The 21,751-nt window shown below is 46.7% G+C and overlaps 1 protein-coding gene across 4 annotated transcripts in view; it reads right to left on the reverse strand.

Annotated features, from left to right (window-relative positions):
• The window catches only part of SCN4A (sodium voltage-gated channel alpha subunit 4), a 98,064-nt gene that overhangs the window by 19,388 nt on the left and 56,925 nt on the right, over positions 1-21,751 (reverse strand). For all 4 annotated transcript variants that reach the window (XM_081166012.1, XM_081166014.1, XM_081166011.1 and 1 more), the window contains exons 15-17: positions 18,567-18,923; positions 10,329-10,790; positions 101-233 (exon numbers count right to left, since the gene is read on the reverse strand). In XM_081166012.1, the coding sequence (XP_081022138.1) occupies positions 101-233; positions 10,329-10,790; positions 18,567-18,923 (952 nt within the window). The remainder of the gene's footprint in view (positions 1-100; positions 234-10,328; positions 10,791-18,566; positions 18,924-21,751) is intronic.

Below are 21,751 nucleotides of genomic sequence, written 5' to 3' on the forward strand. Positions count from 1 at the left end.
GAAAAGCATTATGTGCTCTCTTCTTCACATGTACCAGAGCAGAGCATGGCTATATTCAAGTCCTTCCCAGAAGACCCGTGTTGCTGCCTGGCTACCCTACCTTCAGTGAAGCATTCCTCTGGCTCATCATTCTCGGCATCCTCTTCAGCCACAGCTACCTCCTCCTCAGGGTCTGGGGGCTTATAATCAACAGTGCTGCATATGGACGACTCAGTCCCATCTGACAGAGGCTTCTGAGAAGAGCAAAGGAAGAGAGTGACAGTCTAGAAGGACCTTAGATTTTATGCAGGGTGTATGAGTGTCACCAAGCGATGTTCTATCATGGGCCTACATCTATTACAATGAACAAATGACCGGATATCAGGGCATTAAGTACATCCTCCCCAGCTGCAAGCAGCAGCCCACAACAGCATACCCTCCAACATTTCTCCAATTAAAAGGGACGACCAGTGCTATTTTTCTAGAAAAAGAGGTGCCGGAATTCACCATGAACGCCTCCCTTGTGTTATAAGAATTCTAAGGTCCCAAATATAGAATAAATGTTCATAAATGTACAAAGTAAACACATAAAGCCAAGTTACAGGGAACCAGGCAGAGGGCCTTCTCGGTAGTGGCGCCCTCCTGTGGAACGCCCTCCCAGCAGATGTCAAAGAGAACAACAACTACCATACTTTTAGAAGACATCTGAAGGCGGCCATGTTTAGGAAGGCTTTTAATGTTTGATGTAGTACAGTATTTTAATAGTTTTTTGGGAAGCCGCCCAGAGTGGATGGGGAATTATTATTATTATTGTTATTCTTATAAAGGTAAAGGAACCCCTGACCATTAGGTCCGGTCGTGACTGACTCTGGGGTTGCGGTGCTCATATCGCTTTATTGGCCGAGGGAGCCGGTGTACAGCTTCTGGGTCATGTGGCCAGCATGACTAAGCCGCTTCTGGCGAACCAGAGCAGCACAGGGAAACGCTGTTTACCTTCCCGCCGGAGCGGTACCTATTTATCTACTTGCACTTTGATGTGCTTGCGAACTGCTAGGTGGGCAGGAGCAGGGACTGAGCAACAGGAGCTCACCCCGTCGCGGGGATTTGAACCGCCAACCTTCTGATCGGCAAGCCCTAGGCTCTGTGGTTTAACCCACAGCACCACCCGCGTCCCTAGGTAAACACATACATAAGTATATAAACCATGTGTCTGAAATAGTACAGGAGAACAATCCTGAAGCCATTTTGACCCTTCCAAATTGACCTCAAATATTTATCTGCAAGGAGGAAGGAAAGGGCTGAATGAATGAATTTTTTATTATGGTCACAGACCAGTTCCGGCTCACTTACAATATCAGGAAAATCATAAAACATAATAGGGATACATTGAATTGCAATTGGGAATTGCAAAGAGGAGGAACCCAGAACAATGGCGCGCAAGCCCTTATATAGACATTTTAAATTGCCCACCCTGGAGCCCAAGACCACCACCTGCATACATCATACATACACCAGAGAAGAGGCGGTCTACAGCAGAAATCTGAGTGTGTTGGTTTTTTCCTCCTGTCTGCCAGGATACCTGATAATGGATCATTGATTGCATTACCTGGGCCATTTGGCCACTCTTTTGTGATGATAGCTACTTAATTCCAGAATCCAGGTCACAGGCTCACCCTATTCATACACAGACACACCCTTAAGACAGGATTTGTGAACAAAGAGACAATGGGAAGGCTTTTCCATTTCCTTCCTCCTTGCAGAGAAATATTTGAGGTGACTGAAAGGGTCAAAATGGCTTTAGGACTGTTTTCCTGTACTGTTTCCAGACATGTGGTTTATCTATTTTTGTATGTGTTTGCCTTGTACAGTTATGGACATATATTTTATATAAGACCTTAACATTCCTTTAACTACCTGTATCTTCTGAAACGAGATCCCCCCGCAAGGAGTACGAGTTGACAAGCACACACCACCTCTTTCAAGCAATGGAGGAGGAGGGGATTTCCCAACCTCTCCCAAATAATTTTTCCTACGAAGCTTCAAAGCCTTTGCTATCCCCTTTTCAGCCGGCTCTCTCGCAGTTGGACGTATGACAAATAACCTGAGATATAATTAGTACGGTCGAGTTAGGTTCTCTGAAACATCTATAGCTCGGCTTACGTGGAAGAGCCTTTAGGTCAAAGTTTATGCCAGTTCAGAAATGGTGAAACTGACAGGAGCTGGAGGCAGGCAGGTTCCCTCTACCCCTAGTGAGCAACTATTTGTTGAATCTAACCCAGGCTTCCTCAACCTCGGCCCTCCAGATGTTTTTGGCCTACAACTCCCATGATCCCTAGCTAGCAGGACCAGTGGCCAGGGATGATGGGAATTGTAGTCTCAAAACATCTGGAGGTTGAGGAACCCTGATCTAACCCATGGGTAGGCAAACTAAGGCCCAGGGGCTGGATTTGGCCCAATCACCTTCTAAATCCGGCCAGCGGACGGTCCGAGAATCAGTGTGTTTTTACATGAGTAGAATGTGTGCTTTTATTTAAAATGCATCTCTGGGTGATTTGTGGGGCCTGCCTGGTGTTTTTACATGAGTAGAATGTGTCCTTTTATTTAAAGTGCATCTCTGGGTTATTTGTGGGGCATAGGAATTCGTTCATTCCCCCCCCCCCGCCAAAAAAAAAAAATAGTCCGGCCCCCCCCACATGGTCTGAGGGACAGTGGACCGGCCCACGGCTGAAAAAGGTTGCTGACCCCTGCCTTTCTACAACTGCAAGGGAGGGCTGACAGGTTGGAAGCACTGTGCTCTGAGCATGTGCTGAGCGATTGTTGTTGTTGTTGTTTTTGTCCTCAACTCTGAATAACTCAACGTAGTCCCCTTCTGCTGAGACACACTGCATTGAAATTAATAGACTTAAGTTAGTCATGTCCATTGATTACAATGGGTCTACTGCTGTGGAATTGGGATTTAAAGTCCACAGCATGTTACACGTTGAAAGAAAATTACGGTACATGAAAATGATGTGCCGACGGTATTTAACACCTAGTAAATTAGCAAAAATGTACAGGATGGGGTCAAATGTATACTGGAAATGTAAGGAAAAAGAAGGCACTTTTTATCATATGTGGTAGAAATGTAAGGTAGTAAAAGAATTCTGGGAAATGAAATATGATGAGTTGAAAAAAATGTTTAAAACAACCTTTTCTAAAAAAACAAAGCCTGAAGCCTTTCTTTTAGTTGGTTGCTGCGTCAATGGGTGGTGTTGATTGGCCAATGCTGCGGCAATTGGGCTGGCGTTTGGCAGCTTCTGTTGGGGAAGCGGATTTTGTGAAGCATGTGGGTGGGGTGAGTGATTCCCACCCCCTAATAAAGCTCAACAACTCTGGGCAATTCTCCCAAAAAAAGCTCAACAATTTTTTGTGACTTATACACGGTGGCATCTTACAGACGGGAAAGTATGGTATATAATTTGGCATTTGAATGATTGGTATTAGGAATTGCATTATAAATTGGAATTGTTATAATGAGGCTATTATTGGATTGTAACTGAAAACTAATAAAAATTATTATCGGGGGGATGTGCACACACACACTCTCTCACACACACCTGATCTGAGCAGATCTAATAGCAATCTGTAGCAAGGATGAACACAGTAAGAAGTGCCTTATGGGATCAGACCAAAGATCCATCTAGCTGCCACTGTGTTTCTGATAGCAGTCAACTAGTTGCCCCTGGGAGTTTCAGAAAATGGGCTGCAAAAGGAGATTGCCATGACGCAGATTATCTTATCTTTCTACCTATTGGTGGTGGTGGCCAGGTTGGGTGGTGGAATGAGACAAGGAGCTATGCAAATCACTGAAGCTCCGCCTCCCTGACCACTGGAAGGATCTTTTCACTCCATCCCCACCTTCTGAATCTTTATCAGGCAACTCAGAGGCAGAAGCAAGACCCTGCAGGCTAGAGATGGGTGGAATTTGCCCCTGTGGGATGTAATCCACTGAGAGCAGTCAAGTACAACATTCCTTGTTTTCCTAGAGTGGACATGCAAGGGAATGTTTGGTCCAGCCAGTCTAAACTTCCTGTTCCTCCTGGCCTGGAGCATCCTTCCTTGCATGTGACTGGTGGGTGGGCGTGACCTTTCCAGACCTGGTAAAAGGACAAGGCATGCTGCCACTCTCCCTCTTTCCCATCTTCTTTTCGTCCTGCAAACTTCCTGGAATGAACTGCTGGCTGCCAGCCAAGCAGTCCCTCAGGTCATCTCTCTTATGGGATAAACCTGTTAGTATAAGTTTGTAACTTTAACCCTAAAGCCTGCCTTCAGGGATCACACTGTGCTCTGTCTGATCACGAGTGAACTTTCTTTTTATTGCTTATGTGGTGTCTTTACTCTTTTAGGAGGGATTCAAGCGGTCAAACCAGGAAAATATTAGAACACATTTTAATCTGGACAAGCCGGATCGAATTGCGTATTGTCTTAAGAAACTTGCACGAGTTTGCAAGTAGTTTTCTGCTGCAGAACGGGAATGCGCTCTGCTAAGTAAAGGAACTTGTTAGCGCAGGTTAGGAAGGATAATAATAATAATAATAATAATAATAATAATAATAATAATAATTTATTTCTACCCCGCCCATCTGGCCTGGCTTCCCCAGCCACTCTGGGCGGCTTCCAACAAAATATTAAAATACAGTAATGCATCAAACATTAAAAGCTTCCCTAAACAGGGCTGCCTTCAGATGTTGTCTAAAAGTCTGGTAGTTGTTGTTCTCTTTGACATCTGGTGGGAGGGCGTTCCACAGGGTGGGTGCCACTACCGAGAAGGCCCTCTGCCTGGTTCCCTGTTAACTTGGCTTCTCGCAGTGGGGGAACTGCCAGAAGGCCCTCAGAGCTGGACCTCAGTGTCCGGGTAAAACGATGGGGGTGGAGACGCTCCTTCAGAGATACTGGACCGAGGCCGTTTAGGGCTTTAAAGGTCAGCACCAACACTTTGTATATATCCTCTCCTGCCACCCTGAACATTCCCACAGCTCCACACTGTCGTGCTCAGCCCCAGAAACCACAAAGTGGTGCATGTGCAAAGCGTCATCTTCCAACCATGGAGCAAGGATAACCAGCCACCAAGTGGCTGCGGTTAGAGGGCAGAGCATCCAGGGAAGAATGTGTGGGCCCCACTAACTGCCCAAGTACTACAGAAAGAGGCGCGGGGGGGGGGGTGTTAGGGCAGTGGCTGAGGCCGAGAGCGAACCACAAACTGAAGGCACCTTTTAACATATGTGGTGGACGTGTAAGGTAGTAAAAGAATTTTGGGAAATGATATATAATGAATTGGGGGAAAAGGTTTAAAATAACTTTTTCTTTAAAAAGACCCGAAGTCTTTCTTTTAGGAATTCTAGGAGCTGAAGTCCATAGATTACCGTATTTTTCGTGTATAAGACTAGGTTTCCCCCCTAAAAAATAATGTCAAAAATTAGGGGGCGTCTTATACACAATTACATCTCCCCCCATTTTCTTAAATCTGAGTCCCCCCAAATAGGGGGTGTCTTATACATGGGGGCGTCTTATAGACGGGGAAATACAGCATTTATATCTGCAACCACAGCTGCACAGATGTTCTTGGCTCAGAGATGGAAAGAAGATAAAGTCCCGACCAGAGAAGAATGGCAGATCAAGTTGATGGACTATGCCGAAATGGCTAAAATGACAGGAAGAATCAGAAACCAGGAAGACCAGAATGTTAATAAGGAATGGGGGGAATTTATAATTTATCTTTAAAAAATCATTGTAAACAGTTAAAACCGTTAGTAGGATTGGAATAGCACTTGTAGTTTAATGGTGAATTTTGGCTATACAGTGGTACCTTGGGTTACATATGCTTCAGGTTACAGACTCTGCTAACCCAGAAATATTACCTCGGGTTAAGAACTTTGCTTCAGGATAAGAACAGAAATCGTGCTCTGGCGGCGCGGCAGCAGCAGGAGGCCCCATTAGCTAAAGTGGTGCTTCAGGTTAAGAACAGTTTCAGGTTAAGAACGGACCTCTGGAACGAATTAAGTACTTAACCTGAGGTACCACTGTAATGGAGATGTAAAAGATTTTGATTATTATAAAAGATGCAGGAGGAAACGACTAACAATAGGACCTACAAATGGGAGGAGGGGGGTGTCCGGGAGGTTCTTTGGCATCTCGATTTTACGACGTATGTTGGATATGTGAGCGTAAAATGCCGATTTGAAAAAGCAAATAAATAATTTTTTTAAAAAAAAGAGAGAGAGAGAGAATGAACCGCAAACTATAAGCATCTGTTTGCAAAACCGGCTGCTGGCTGGGGGCTTAATTTGCTCTGGCACTGGGGAGAGGAGGGGCTGGACGAGAGACCCTGACAGCACCTCCGCCCCCAGAGTCCCAAGTCACTGCTAAGGAACATGATACGTCAACAAATAGAGGAGGACTTGGCAGGGAGGCGAGGGTGAAGATGCATGCAAGGAGACTAATTTTTCAAGCGTGATTATAAATGACTGGGGGAGGGGAAGGCAGAGGAGCCTAAGGGTTAAGGAAACTTGCTGACCCCCCTACAATTGGATCTGGCGTTAATACCCCAGTAGGAGTCATCTGTGGACATGTGACGACGAGCCTTGGGAGATGGGTCCCACCCACCCCCCATGGAAAAGCTGCTAGGCTTTGAAGCCTGAGCCATCGCACCTTGCCTCTAAAAGTAACTAGGAGAGCCCCAGGAATTACTGTATTTTTCTCTCCAAAAGACACACTTTTTTCTTCCTAAAAAGTAAGGGGAAATGTCTGTGCATCTTATGGAGTGCATGCGTGGTCCCTGGAGCCGAATTGCCCAGGGGCAAAAAGCAGATCATGTGGGGGTTTTTTGAAAGAGGGAAGTGGGTGTTGAAACAAAGCCGCTGATCGTTTGCCGATCGGGGAGAGAGATAAGGGACGCTAGAGATAAAGGAGGCTACCTGGGAGGGGGGAGGTAAAGACAGCAAAGGGGGGGGGGGAACAGGAAGACTAAAGCAATAAGAAGAGAAATTAGAAGAAAAGGAGGAGCAAAAAACTGCTCCAGCTAAGGAAAAGACACTAAGGCAAACAAGAGGGAAGGGAGTGTTGAAAGGAAACAGCTGATTGGTGGGATCGGAAGAGAGAAAAGGGGCGCTAGCAGAGGCTGCCTGGGGGGGGGGAGGTAAAAGCCCATGGATCCTCAGGATTTTTGCATTAGGTCACCCCAAATTCACCATCAGATCACATGTCTGTGGCCACAGCATGAACCACAAAAATCATACATCCACTGTTTCATTTCGTTCAGAATATTTTTTTTCTTGTTTTCCTCCTCTAAAAATTAGGTGCATCTTATGGTCAGGTGCGTATTATGGCGCGAAAAATATGGTATATATGAAAGCTGGTCACAGTCTGATGTCACACAGTTACCAGTGTAGGACCTGCCAGCTTTTGAAGATATAAGTCTAGGCTCTTCCCCACCCCCCACCCGCCGTTGCCCTGAAGGCCTCAGCAGAAGGACTACTTGGAAATTTTTTGCAAATGGTGAGGCATGTTAACAAGCGTCCATCCAGTGACTATAGATCCACTGGTGCTTTAAAGGCTGAACTGGTGACCGGTTAGGGCGCCTCCACACTTTCCCTTGACCCATATTTTGATCGCATTGCGTAGCTGATTATTTCCTCCGGGTCCAAGCACTTTCCTCGCCCTTCCGCAACTGCGCCTTGCGAAAATCCCACTGAAGCTCGGCTAAGCTGAATCTCTCTTTGGGGTTTCTGCAGACTGTCTCACCAGAGTGGTGCATGCTCTGGTTATCTCCTGCTTGGACTACTACAATGCACTCTACGTGGGGCTACCTTTGAAGGTGACTCGGAAACTGCAATTGCGGCAGCAAGACTGGTGACTGGGAGTGGCTGCCGAGACATAACAATGCAGCATCAGACATTAAAAACTTTCCTAAACAGGGCCACCTTCAAGTAAAATAATTGTTTATTGCCTTGACATCTGCTGGGAGGGCGTTCCACAGGGCAGGCATCACTACCGAGAAGGCCCTCTGCCTGGTTCCTTGTCACCTCGCAGTGAGGGAACCACCCGAAGGCCATCGGTGCTGGATCTCAGTGTCCGGGCTGAATGATGGGGGTGGAGACACTCCTTCAGGTATACAGGGCCGAGGCCCTTTAGGGCTTTAAAGGTCAGCACCAACACTGTGAATTGTGCTCCGAAACGTAGTGGGAGCCAATGAAGATTTTTCAGGACCTAATGGTCAGGGGTCCCTTTACCTTTATGGACAGGGTTGCCAGCTGGGGGGAAAGGCAAGGGCTCCTGGACCTTTAAAAGTAGTGTTGAAGTAGGCATTCCAGCAGGTGTTGCTTGTATGAGCTATATCAGTATACCTGAAAGAGCGTCTCCACTCCCATCGTTCAGCCCAGACACTGAGGTCCAGCGCCAAGGGCCTTCTGGTGGTTCCCTCACTGCGAGAAGTGAGGCTACAGGGAACCAGGTACAGTGGTGCCCCGCAAGACGAATGCCTCGCAAGACGGAAAACTCGCTAGACGAAAGGGTTTTCCGTTTTTGAGCTGCTTCGCAAGACAAATTTCCCTATGGGCTTGCTTCGCAAGACGAAAACGTCTTGCGAGTTTGTTTCCTTTTTCTTAACACCGTTAATACAGTTGTGACTTGACTTCGAGGAGCAACTCATAGAACGCAGTGTACATAGTAGCCTTTTTTGAGGTTTTTAAAGACTTTGGTGATTTTTGAAGCTTTTCCAAAACTTCTTTTGAAGCCATTTGGTAAGTTAAGCTTTTAAAACTTTTTTGGGGGGGGTTTGGATTTTGGGTTGGGGTGTTTGGAATTCAAGGACTTGGTTTGGGAAGGGGTTTGCAAGAATCTGGAAGCTTGTGTGTTTTTTTTCTGCGTTTTTATGATTTTCTGTGACCATTGGGCCACTCTGCTGTTTTTTTAAAAAAAATTCTGGGTTTGAATTTTGAAATGCTCTTTACAATATGTGTGACTTTAAAGAGCACTTAATAAACTCTTGTTGTACCAAATTTGGCTTTGTTTGGACTTTTTTTGACCATAGGAACGCATCAATTGATTTTCAATCCATTCCTATGGGAAACTGTGCTTCGCAAGATGAAAAATTCGCTAGACGAAAAAATTCGCGGAACGAATTAATTTCGTCTTGCGAGGCACCACTGTATCGCCTTCTCAGTAGCGGCACCTGCCCTGTGGAACGCCCTCCCAGCAGATGTCAAGGAAATAAACAACTATCTGACTTTTAGAAGACATCTGAAGGCAGCCCTGTTTAGGGAAGTTTTAAAGGTCTGATGTTTTACAGTGTTTTTAATATTCTGTTGGGAGTCGCCCAGAGTGGCTGGGGAAACCCAGCCAGATGGGCGGAGTATAAATAATAAGTTATTGTTACTTATTAACTACTAAAATTCCCTCTTCTTCGCTAGTATTTAAGGGGCAGGCTCTCTCTCCTCTTTTCACTTATCCACCCTAAGAATGGGTAGACTCTTATAGGTAGGAGAGGCTTTACTGCGTTACACAGTGGAGCCCATTCAAAATGCCCACATATCATGTGGGCACCTCTCCAAAGTATCCAAAAAGGCTATATAGTAAAAGGGAGGAAACACACAGAGCAAACCACCCTTGACTTCATACACTGACGGCGCAAGCCCATGCGTGTTTACTCAGAAGCAAGTCCTACTGAGGAAAACTCTCAAGTAAGGGAGCACAGGATTGCGGCCTAAACATTACTGCAACAGATATCCTTTACTCTCAAGTTTCCTTTGAGGCTCAGGCACACCTTCAGAATGGCCTGCAAGAGAAATAAGCTTTCTCTTGCCAATTGAAATGGTACATTTGAGTTTCGTCTCCAGGTGGGCTTTGGGAAACCCAGCCATATGGGTGGGGTATAAATTAATAATAATAATAATAATAATAATAATAATAATAATAATAATAATAATAATTAGTGCTTTTTTCTGGGGGTATGCAAGGTACACATACCCCTAAACATTTTGTGAATCTTGGTACTTTTGTCCATTTACTGTATTTATTTTCCCCGATTTGAAATATAAAATGGTGATTCTCTTGAGTCAAAATGAGAGTACCCCTAAACACTGATTATTATCATTATAAGATGGTGGAAGAGCTCTTGGACCCCATCAGGGCATCAAGCCTCCCTCCCTAAGCCAGGCAGAAGCTCCCTGCGTTTTGGGATAGAGGCAGCAGACTTTAGTACTTTAATTTACTGGGAGCATTCAGGGGACCAGTCTAGTCCCCCTAGTCCGCTGACCGCACGCCACTGAGTACCTTTGGGTCAGCTTCTGTCCTCTCTGGGATCTAGGACTCACCTTGGTGTCTTCGGCAGTCTCTTCTCCTGTGTCGGTTTCGTCATACAGGTCAGACTCCTCCGAGGCTATCGGGACATGAATGGTCAGGTGAGGATTGTTGATGAAGTTCATATGGTCCAGTTCATCGATGCGTGGCTCTTTCCTGGCTACCCCGTCCAGGGCTATCCCATCCAGGGCTATCCCATCCATGTAGTCGGGTTTGAAGTCCTGGCCTGTGTCCAAATGGTTGAGGACAAAGTTCTCCTTCTTGCTGTCTTCCTGGTCTTCGGCAGGGGGCTCCGCCTTCTTCTCCTTCAGCTGCCGGTGAAGCAGGAGGAGGGCATGTTTTTTCACAAAGTCGATCCCCCGGGTGATCCTGCCAATGGCGATCTGCAAGTTGTTCATCTCGCCATCGTCGTCAGATGCTGCCAGGCTGTCGGCGCTGAAGGAGCTGAGCAGCAAAGCTAAGAACAGGTTGAGCACCTGGAAGGAGAGAGGGGGGAAAGCAGATGCCAGCTCAATGTTCAGGAGGACTTCACTTGCTTCATTACACAAGTATGGTACTTGTGTGGAATATTTACAGATCTCTCCTTAGGGCTCATCCACACATATCTTTCCTCTGTGCTTTAAAGCTCCTTGTCCAAGCACACAAACACCCTTTTTTTTTTTTGCTCTGGAGATTTTCCTGTAAAACACCACTCTTTAAAGCAGAATTGGAGCAAACAGAAAACCTGAATAGCCATTTGCTCTGATTTATCTTTAAGAATGGGACGCGGGTGGCGCTGTGGGTTAAACCACTGAGCCTAGGACTTGCCGATCAGAAGGTCGGCGGTTCAAATCCCTGCGAAGGGGTGAGCTCCCATTGCTCGGTCCCTGCTCCTGCCAACCTAGCAGTTCGAAAGCACATCAAAGTGCAAGTGGATAAATAGGTACTGCTCTGGTGGGAAGGTAAATGGCGTTTCCGTGCGCTGCTCTGGTTCGCCAGAAGTGGCTTAGTCATGCTGGCCACATGACCTGGAAGCTGTACGCCGGCTCCCTTGGCCAATAAAGCGAGATGAGCGCCACAACCCCAGAGTCGGTTACGACTAGACCTAATGGTCAGGGGCCCCTTTACCTTTTATATTTAAGAACAGACCTTCCAAGTACAGTGGAACCTTGGTATTCAAACATAATTCGTTCCAGAGGACAGTTCGACTTCCGAAACGATTGAAAAAACTGAAAACTGAAAGTGGAAGCATCAATACAATCGGGAAACTCAAAATGGAAGCCACGTAGCACATTCAGCTTCTGAAAATCATTCGAAAAGCAGAGCAGTTACTTCTGGGTTTTCGGCGTCTGGGAGCCGAAACATACGACAACGGAGGAGTCTGACAACTGAAGTTCCACTGTATCCCTATTTTCCAGGGACAGTCCGGATTTACAGAAGCCGTCCCAGTTTCTGATTTGATCCTGGAATGTCCCGCTTTTACCTAGGATGTCCCTATTTTCATCAGAGGAATGTTGGAGGGTATAGAGTTATGCGACCCCCGAGCCATGGAGATACTGTAAGTAACCTTTGGAAGACATTTGAAGGCAGCCCAGTATGGGAAAGGTTTTTTTAAAAAAAATATTTAATGTTTTATTATGTTTTTATATAGGTTGGAAGCTGCCCAGAGAGACTGGGGCAACCCAATGAGATGGGCGGGGTATAAATAATAAAATTACGATTATGGAATAGGACATCCCTATTTCCTTCGGAGAAATATTGGAGGGTATGGGTACTGGTGGGATGTACTGATGTACAGTAACATCAGCAAGAAAGCGGAATGTGTTTGCTGAGGAAAGCCTGCCCACTCACAGCTGTCGGTGTTTGTGCCTCTTCCCTGCCAGGAGCACATTTGAGACGGGACTTTGCTGATATTCAAGGTCGTCGGTGTGGCTATTTGCACATGGCTCATGCCTCATGACTTAACTAGGACCTTTATATAAACCCCTCCAGTTTCCTTGCTGCTCTCGGGTGCTTCTCTGAAGCGCCAATTACAGCCAAGAGCGCCGCCGGCTTGCTCTTCGTAACCCTAAAGGTTCCTCAAGTCGTTTGCTTTTTCCACTTGGTCACTTCCGCCATTTCTCTCATAATAAACCTGCATCGGAAATGCCAGAAGTGATGCCGGGGCGGGGGATGGGTAGCCAGCTCAGGGCACTCTAGAAATACAGTGGTACCTCAGGTTAAGAACTTAATTCGTTCCGGAGGTCTGTTCTTAACCTGAAACTCTTCTTAACCTGAAGCACCACTTTAGCTAATGGGGCCTCCTGCTGCCGCCACGCCGCCAGAGCACAATTTCTGTTCTCATCCTGAAGCAAAGTTCTTAACCTGAGGTACTATTTCTGGGTTAGCGGAGCCTGTAACCTGAAGCGTATGTAACCTGAGGTACCACTGTAGACCGAGTGCAGAGGCCAGACCACAAAATTCTAAAAATGAGCGTATTTGGAAATGAGGGAGATGGGATGAAAAGCATCTTCTGGGAGTGACTATACAGTGGTACCTCGGGTTACATACGCTTCAGGTTACATACACTTCAGATTACAGACTCTGCTAACCCAGAAATAGTACCTCAGGTTAAGAACTTTGCTTCAGGATGAGAACAGAAATCGTGCTCCGGCGGCACGGCAGCAGCAGGAGGCCCCATTAGCTAAAGTGGTGCTTCAGGTTAAGAACAATTTCAGGTTAAGAACGGACCTCTGGAACAAATTAAGTACTTAACCCGAGGTACCACTGTAGTAGGAAATATTACCCCTGCAGGGAGTTTTTCACTGACCAACACAATACTTTATTTGTAGGTGAGTAGCCCATACATTTCAAAGGTGTTGTTTTTATTTATAGCTGTGGTCCCCACAGTGGTGCAATTTGATTTTTAAGGGGAGCAATTCGAGAATGAGTTATTAACCGGGAATGGTCTTTTAGGCTTCCTCCAAGTGAATGGGAGTTCACTTTTTGAATAAAAAGAATTATATGTCACTGGGGGGGCGGGGGATCAGGATTTTAGAGATGCTTAGGTGGGGCATGCATGGCCAAAAAAAGGTTGGGAACTACTGGCATATAGGGAAGAATTTAATGTTTTATTATGTTTTTTATATATGCTGGAAGCTGCCCAGAGTGGCTGCGGCAAGCCAGTCAGGTGGGCGCAGTACAATTATTATTATTATTATTATTATTATTATTATTATCATTATTATTATTAGGCTGACGGAGCACAAAGTGTGGAATGTCACGAATGCATGCTAGCTGCAATTTAAACTGTTTACTCAACTACCAAGAAGCCAAGTATCCACAGACACAATTAATTTCCTTCACGTTATGTAATACATTTTTATCCCTCTGTGTTTGCTTGTCATTATACAATAAAAATATTATAAAGTCGGAAATGGGAGAGAGCGGCAGCTGAAGGCAGGCTGAAAGTCATATGTGCTAACCTAGGAACCCAGGGCAAATTTTTTTAGTGATGCTGTGGAGAGCCACTCTGCACATGCTCAGAAGCACCTTATCATTACACAAGGAGCGTGCTCGTCAGTTTAACAGGACTGTGCCAGGTCAGCAGTTTAGCCCAGGGGTCTGCAACCCGCGGCTCCGGAGCCGCATGTGGCTCTTTTACATCTTTGCTGCGGCTCCGGGGCGGATACTAGCGAGGGGAGGAGGCGCATTGTGCGCCCCGACACTCCTCACTGTGGCGGGCGCTGTACTGGCTGTGACGTCGCATGGGGGCGGTGCGTGCGTTAGTCACACACCGTCCCGACGTCACCTTCCCGCCCGCTGTCAGATCGTGGCTCCGGAGATATATTTGTTTTAAATGTTGCAATGGTTTTGCGGCTCCCAGTTGTTGTTTTTTCTTCGGAAACGGGTCCAAGTGGCTCTTTTTGTTTTAAAGGTTGCAGACCCCTGGTTTAGCCTGTCCTTTGACAGCGTTACCAGTGGTGCTGCTGCTGAGGAAGGCGCATTGGAAGAGAGTGAGAAGACATTTTTTATGTTTCCACACATGGCCATTTCCCTTGCCTGTTGGTCTTTCTGGTATGTATGTAAACTGCTTAAAGGTTCCATTAGTGGCATAGGAGAGCTGGGGGGGGGAATCACATCTGGGAACCAATGTGCCCCTTTGGTTTCAGATAGTATATAGACGCGGGTGGTGCTGTGGTCTAAACAACTGAGCCTCTTGGGCTTGCCGATCAGAAGGTCGGCAGTTCGAATCCCTGCGAGGTACTGCTCCAGCGGGAAAGTAAACAGCGTTTCCGTGCGCTGCTCTGGTTTCACCAGAAGCGGCTTAGTCATGCTGGCCACATGACCCGGAAAAACTGTCTGTGGACAAAAGTCGGCTCCATTGGCCAGTAAAGTGAGATGAGCGCCACAACCCCAGAGTTGTTGGCAACTGGACTTAACTGCCAGGGGTCCTTTACCTTTACCTTATTTACTACATGGGTAAAATGTAAAGGTAAAGGGACCCCTGACCATTAGGTCCCGTTGTGGCCGACTCTGGGGTTGCGGTGCTCATCTCTTATTATTGGCCGAGGGAGCCGGTGTACAGCTTCCCGGTCATGTGGCCAGCATGACTAAGCCGCTTCTGGCGAACCAGAGCAGCGCACGGAAACACTGTTTACCTTCCCGCCGAAGTGGTACCTATTTATCTACTTGCACTTTGACGTGCTTTCGAACTGCTAGGTTGGCAGGACCAGGGACAGAGCAACGGGAGCTCACCTCGTCACAGGGATTCGAACCGCTGACCTTCTGATCGGCAAGTCCTAGGCTCTGTGGTTTAACCCACAGCGCCACCCGCGTCACTAGACAAGTCTAAAAAGCCTGGGACACAAATTTAGTGGCTCATTTACCAGAAGTAGTGTATTTAGCGTTAACTCTGGAAGTGTATACAAGATTCTGATCAAACTAAGCCTCCCATTGTATATTTTGCTCTAGAAGACTTTGTTTGGTCAAAATAAAGTACAGTCGTACCCTGGAAGTCAAAGGGAATCCGTTCTGGAAGTCTATTCGACTTCCAAAACGTTCAGAGACTAAAGCGCGGCTGCTGATTGGCTGCAGGAAGCGCCTACAGCCAATCGGAAGCTGTGGAAGCCCCGTCAAACAGTTGGCTTCCAAAAATAGTTCGCAAACCGGAACAACTGCTTCCAGGATGGCGGCGTTCAGGAGACAAAACGTTCGGGAACGAAGCTGTTTGACTTCCAAGGTAGACTGTATACACTTCCAGTGTTAATGATAAACACATTACTCCTGGCAAAGGAGCCGCTGACTCACGACCCATTTAGTATTGCGCTGGTTTAATTTCCAGAGGTGCTCCCTTTTATTATATCCTATAGCTGTAGCCTTCATCCCAGGTCATCCCGTTCAATGACCGTGAAAGGCTCCCCTGCACATATCACTTTCTCAGCAAATTCCTTCAAGATTAAGGGACCCTAAGCAAGCTGTCAGTCCTCGGAGGCCCAGCCGCCAGGAATTCCTGAAACCTTCAAAGCTCCTCAATTCAGAGAGCGAGTGGCCTGCGGGTGACAAAAGCTTCCACACTTCGGGTGGGTTTGGGATTCTTTCCCAGCCTTAGCCTTCGAATGAAATAAAATGAGGGAAACCTTACTCTTCAGAGCAGAGGAAGGAAATGGCCTGTGAAGCGAAAGGACAGAAAGCAGTGCACCAGCTTGAATATTAGTCTAGATGTCTATGTCCCAGCTCATATTCTTCCTTGATCAGGAAGCCCCATGTCAAGGAGAGGGAGGGTGAAATATACTCAGAGTTGAGACTGGATTTCATGCTCTTTATTCAGCTCATAGTGGTGAGGAGGAATGAAAGTTTCCCCAAAGTATCTGCTTTATATACATTATTTACACAATGGGCTGCACGTGATTGGCTAATTCCGGAATTCTCCTGTTGGCCAATCAGGTTGTGTATTCACTTCCATCTGGAGCTGGATTGGGTGGCTCCTGCAGACCAATCATACTGCTGCATTGTTCTAGGACCAATCAGACTGCTGCACTTTGGATCCTATTGTTCTAGGACCAATCAGACTGCTGCATTTTGGATCCTATTCAACTCAGCACATAACAGAGGGTTTGATGAAAAGGGCTTAATTTGTGGCTGGGTCTGCCAGGTCTCATCCCCACACTCTCTCACTAACACGAGGCAGGAGCAGACTTTGGGCTTTCAAATTTAAGCAGTGCCTTGGATGACACTAAAATTTGGCGTCCCCCCCACCTTTCGCCTTCTGATCTATGTCATTATTGTGGTACCCTCTAGGCACAGCACCCAGTGTGGGCAAACCAGTCGCGTTCTCCGAAATCTGCCTCTGCACCAGGACTAAGTCCTAAACACGGATTAAGAACTGTAGGCATTTCGCTGAAGGAGAACTATATGAAAATGATGTATCGGTGGTATTTCACACCTATAAAATTAGCAAAGATGTATAGAACGGCTTCAAATGTATGTTGGAAATGTAAGGAGAAAGAAGGCACATTCTGCCACATGTGGTGGACGTGCAAGATAACAAAAGCATTCTGGGAAATGGTATACAATGAGTTGAAAGAAATGTTTAAAATAATGTTTGTGGAAAAAACAGAGGCTTTTTTATTAGGAATTTTAGGTATAGAGATACCAAAGGAGCAGAAATGATAATTTATGTCTGCGACGGCAGCAGCGTGGATACCAGTGGCCCAGAGATGGAAAGAAGATAAAGTCCTGACCAGAGATGAATGGTTGATGAAGATGATGGACGATGCCGAAATGGCGAAAATGACAGGGAAAATCAGAAACCAGGAAGAGAAGAACTTTAAGAAGGAATGGGGAAAATTCACAATGTATTTAAGAGAACACTGTAAACAACTAAAAACTTTGGCAGGATTTGAGTAACGCTTGTAAAGTACTAAAAATTAAGGTAAAAATGGATTATTTAAGAAAAACAGAGAAAATAAGTGAAGCAGTTGAAAGAGATTGAAAATGGTAACTGTGGAAGGGCGGAGGGGAGTCAAAAGTTTCAGGGAATCCTAAATGATGTTGATGTTTAATGTTTGAATTTAAATTTGCAGTGTAAAACTCAATAAAAAAGATTTATATCTATAAAAAAGAACCGTAGGTTTTTCTGGAAAGCTGGCATGGTTTCAGAAAGGGCTGAAGGGCCACGAAAAAAGTGTCAAGCAAAGCCAAGTGACACAGAGCTGGATGACAGGATCATGGTGAAGGCAAGTGGAATTGCTTTCCACTCATCCCCGGCCATCTTTATTGTGTACTCCCTGCTTATGTGGCATTGGGGACCTCTCAAATGGAAAGATTCGATTTGCAGTGAGAAGTGCCTGTCTGACCGTGCAGGTCCCCCAAACACTTAGGCCCTCCCAAAGGACCTGTTGATGGCATTTTACCATTATACTGTTGAGAGTGTATTAACTTATGGTCTATGTGTGTGGTTTGGGAGCTGCACGGCCAGGGGAAAAAACAATGCTGTCCAGGGTTGTAAAGACTGCGGAGAGAATAATTGGGTGCACTCTTCCCACCTTGGATCAAATCTACGCTTCCAGGTGCCATAAGAAAGCTGCAGAGATAGTGCAGGATAGTGCACACCCTGGAAATGATCTCTTTCAGCTTCTGCCTTCTGGAAGAAGGTACAGGGTTATAAAGACTAGGGCTGAGAAACAGTTTCTATCCAAATGCGATTTTGGTTTTAAACATAGTGTAAGGAGTCTCTGGGACGTGGGTGGCGCTGTGGGTTAAACCACAGAGCCTAGGACTTGCCGATCAGAAGATCGGCGGTTCGAATCCCCGCGATGGGGTGAGCTCCCATTGCTCGGTCCCAGCTCCTGCCAACCTAGAAGTTCGAAAGCATCTCAAAGTGCAAGTAGATAAATAGGTACCGCTCCGGCGGGGAGGTAAACGGCGTTTCCGTGGGCTGCTCTGGTTCACCAGAAGCGGCTTAGTCATGCTGGCCACATGACCCGGAAGCTGTACGCCGGCTCCCTCGGCCAGTAAAGCGAGATGAGCGCAGCAATCCCAGAGTCGGCCATGACTGGACCTAATGGTCAGGGGTCCCTTTACCTTTACCTTTAAGGAGTCTCTATGGGAGTATATTGTATTTAAAAATAAGGGGTCAGAGTTTTTAGGGGGCTAGCCAGGTTGGGATGGCTGGGATAGCAGGCTTGTTGGTTTTTGAATGTCTGATGTAGATTTTTTCAATTTTGTTGTTCTGTATGGGACAATGACAATAAAGATTATTGTATCGTTATTATTTCCTAGTTACTACTCACCACCAGGTTCCCAATGACCATGACCATCATGAAGACAATGAGGCACAAGGTCTGCCCCGCCACTTCCATGCAGTCCCACATGGTCTCGATCCACTCCCCGCAGAGGATGCGGAAGACGATCAGGAAGGAGTGGAAAAAGTCGTGCATGTGCCAGCGCGGCAGCGTGCAGTCGCTGCTGATCTTGCAGACGCACTCGGTGTAGCTCTTCCCGAACAACTGCATCCCCACCACGGCAAAGATGAAAACGATGATGGCCAGCACGAGGGTGAGGTTGCCCAGGGCACCCACCGAGTTGCCAATGATCTTGATCAGCATGTTGAGCGTTGGCCAGGATTTGGCGAGCTTGAAGACTCTCATCTGCGGAAGCAAGAGGAATCCTGCTTAGCCCCTGGAAATCTCAGCTGCTAGACACAAGATGCAGGCACCAGTGCAGGAATTCAGGACCTGTGGACCCACAAATGTTGGGAATCCAACTCCCATCAGCCCCATCAATGACCATAGACCAGTGGTTCTCAACCTGTGGGTCCCCAGATGTTGTTGGACTACAACGCCCATCATCCCTGAGCTCTGGCCTTGCTAGCTAAGGATGATGGGAGTTGTAGTTCAACAACCTCTGGGGACCCACAGGTTGAGAAAGGCTGCCATAGACGATGGGAGCTGCCGTCCAACAACATCTAGAGGGCCACAGTTTCCCAATCCTTGCCTTAATGCTTAGGACATACAGTGGTACCTCGGGTTACATACGCTTCAGGTTACAGACGCTTCAGGTTAAAGACTCTGCTAACCCAGAAATAGTACCTCGGGTTAAGTACTTTGCTTCAGGATGAGAACAGAAACTGCGTGGCAGCAGCGCAGCGGCAGTGGGAGGCCCCATTAGCTAAAGTGGTGCTTCAGGTTAAGAACAGTTTCAGGTTAAGAACGGACCTCCGGAACGAATTAAGTACTTAACCCGAGGTAACTTAACAGAGATCTAGAGCTGATCATCTGCAAGTTGTTGTACTGAAAGCCCGTTCCCACCCTCCAGACTTGGAGTGCTTCAGCCAAAGCCTTGTGTTGTTAACTTTAATTTGTCTATAAATACTTGAACCTCACCTAGCAGACGTAACATTTCTACTCCTCTTTATAGCTAAGGTGGGAGGCCTGTAGGCTCTGGCTTTTGCACCTAGGCTTTCCGTTGTTGCGCTCATAACCTAGGTTTAAGGGACCATTTAGATCCTAGCTTTCATATCTCAGTTTCTAACACTGGGGTTGTGGGATGTCAAGATCTAGTTCTATATCCTCCAAGTGTCCCTATTTTCCAGGGACTCTCCTGGATTTACAGATGCCATCCCAGTTTCTGATTTGATCCAGGAATGTCCTGCTTTTCCTTAGGACATCCCTATTTCCATTAGAGAAATGTTGGAGGGTGTGGCAGGATGTCTCTATCAGAGAAATGTTGGAGGGTATAGAGTTATCCAACCTCAGTCCATCTGAAGGCAGCCCTCTGGGGGGATTTTAAAAAATGTTTAATGTTATATTATGTTTTTATATCTGTTGGAAGCCGCCCAGAAAGGCTGGGGCAACCCAGTCAGATGGGAGGGTTTAAATAGTAATATTACTGTGCATATATAATATTACTATTTAAACCCTCCCATCTGACTGGGTGGAATATGCACAAGAAGAACAAACATTTAGAGAAGATTGGAAAATGTTTATTGAATATATGGGGGTAAATTCACTTGAAAAAGTTGGCAGCATTAAGATAAATTCAACAGTGTAAATAAGTTTTGATGGATGTAATAACGGAATACTGAATGGTTTATGTAAAATACGCAGGGATTTATGATATGCAAAATGAACCGTGGAAAGAGAAGAAGTCTCTGATATTTTAAGGATGTTTAAATGAGCATTCAAAATAGTAAAACAGAAAATTTAATAAAAATCATAAAATAACGAAAAAATAGTAATATTATTATAATGTTGTTGTTGTTGTTGTTGTTGTTGTTGCTGTTGTTGTTGTTATTGTTATTGAATAGGTCGTCCCTATTTTCATTGGAGGATATGCACACACACAAACCCATGCTGTAAAACCCAAAGGATTAGAAGCTGGCTATTCTCTGAACAAAATACAGTTGATATTCTTGCAAGGCCAAATTTGCACAGCAAATAGTAGACTAGCTAGCCCTGATGGCTGCAATGGCACATGCTTCCTTGTCAACATCACCAGTGTCTTGGTAGAGTCGCTCTAGGTTTCCTCAACCTCAGCCCTCCAGATGTTTTTGGCCTACAACTCCCATGATCCCTAGCTAGCAGGACCAGCGGTCAGGGATGATGGGAACTGTAGTCTCAAAACATCTGGAGGGCTGAGGTTGAGGAAGCCTGCTCTACCTTAAAGGTGGATTAGGCCAGTGTTTCCCAACCTTTTTGGGCAAAGGCACACTTGTTTCATGAAAAAAATCTCGAGGCACACCACCATTACAGCCCCGTGACGTCAGTGCGCAGCGTCACGCCGGGAGGGACGCACGAAAGTGTAAGTTTCAATTTTTTCCCCTCCCCCTTGCCTTCCTTCTGTGCCAACCACCAAAAAGCCAAGAATCGCGGGACCGCCGGCAGAGGGGGGGAGGGCGAGCGGAGGCAGCGGCGAGCCCCGTTCCTCCCCATCCGCCCCATTCCGTGCAAGGAGCGCGAACAGGTGTGAGAAGGGGGTCAAACCTGCGGGTCGGCGCCGGGGAACCTCCAAGCTTTGGGGGTGGGGGGGGAGGAGGCAGCAAAGCGAGGCAGGAAGGAGAGCGCAGCTTGGCTGGGTGAGCTTTGGCAGGGGCAGGGAATGAGAGCCGCGAGGCGGGCGCTGCGGACGGAGGCGCTGCCCGCTGAGCTCGCAGGCAGCCAGGCAGGCAGACGGCGAGAGCCCCGTGCTGGGCGGCCTCTCCTCGCCGCTGCCGCCCCGCCTCTCGCCGCCCGACTCGCCCGCCTCCCTCCGGGGACGGCGCCCCAATCGAAAATTTGGCTTTTTTTAAAAAAAAAAAATCTTTCGAATTTTTTAATTTTTCCCACAGCACACCAGGCAACATCTCGCGGCACACTAGTGTGCCGCGGAACAGTGGTTGAAAAACACTGGATTAGGCAACCAGGAAGAAATCAACAGGCACTCAGCACAGACATTTCAGCCTGTGAGGCTGTCTCTGGCACTGGTCAGTTTTCTGCGC

The sequence above is a fragment of the Podarcis bocagei genome, assembly GCF_964188305.1.
Source record: "Podarcis bocagei genome assembly, chromosome: 13".
Taxonomy (NCBI): Eukaryota; Metazoa; Chordata; class Lepidosauria; order Squamata; family Lacertidae; genus Podarcis; species Podarcis bocagei.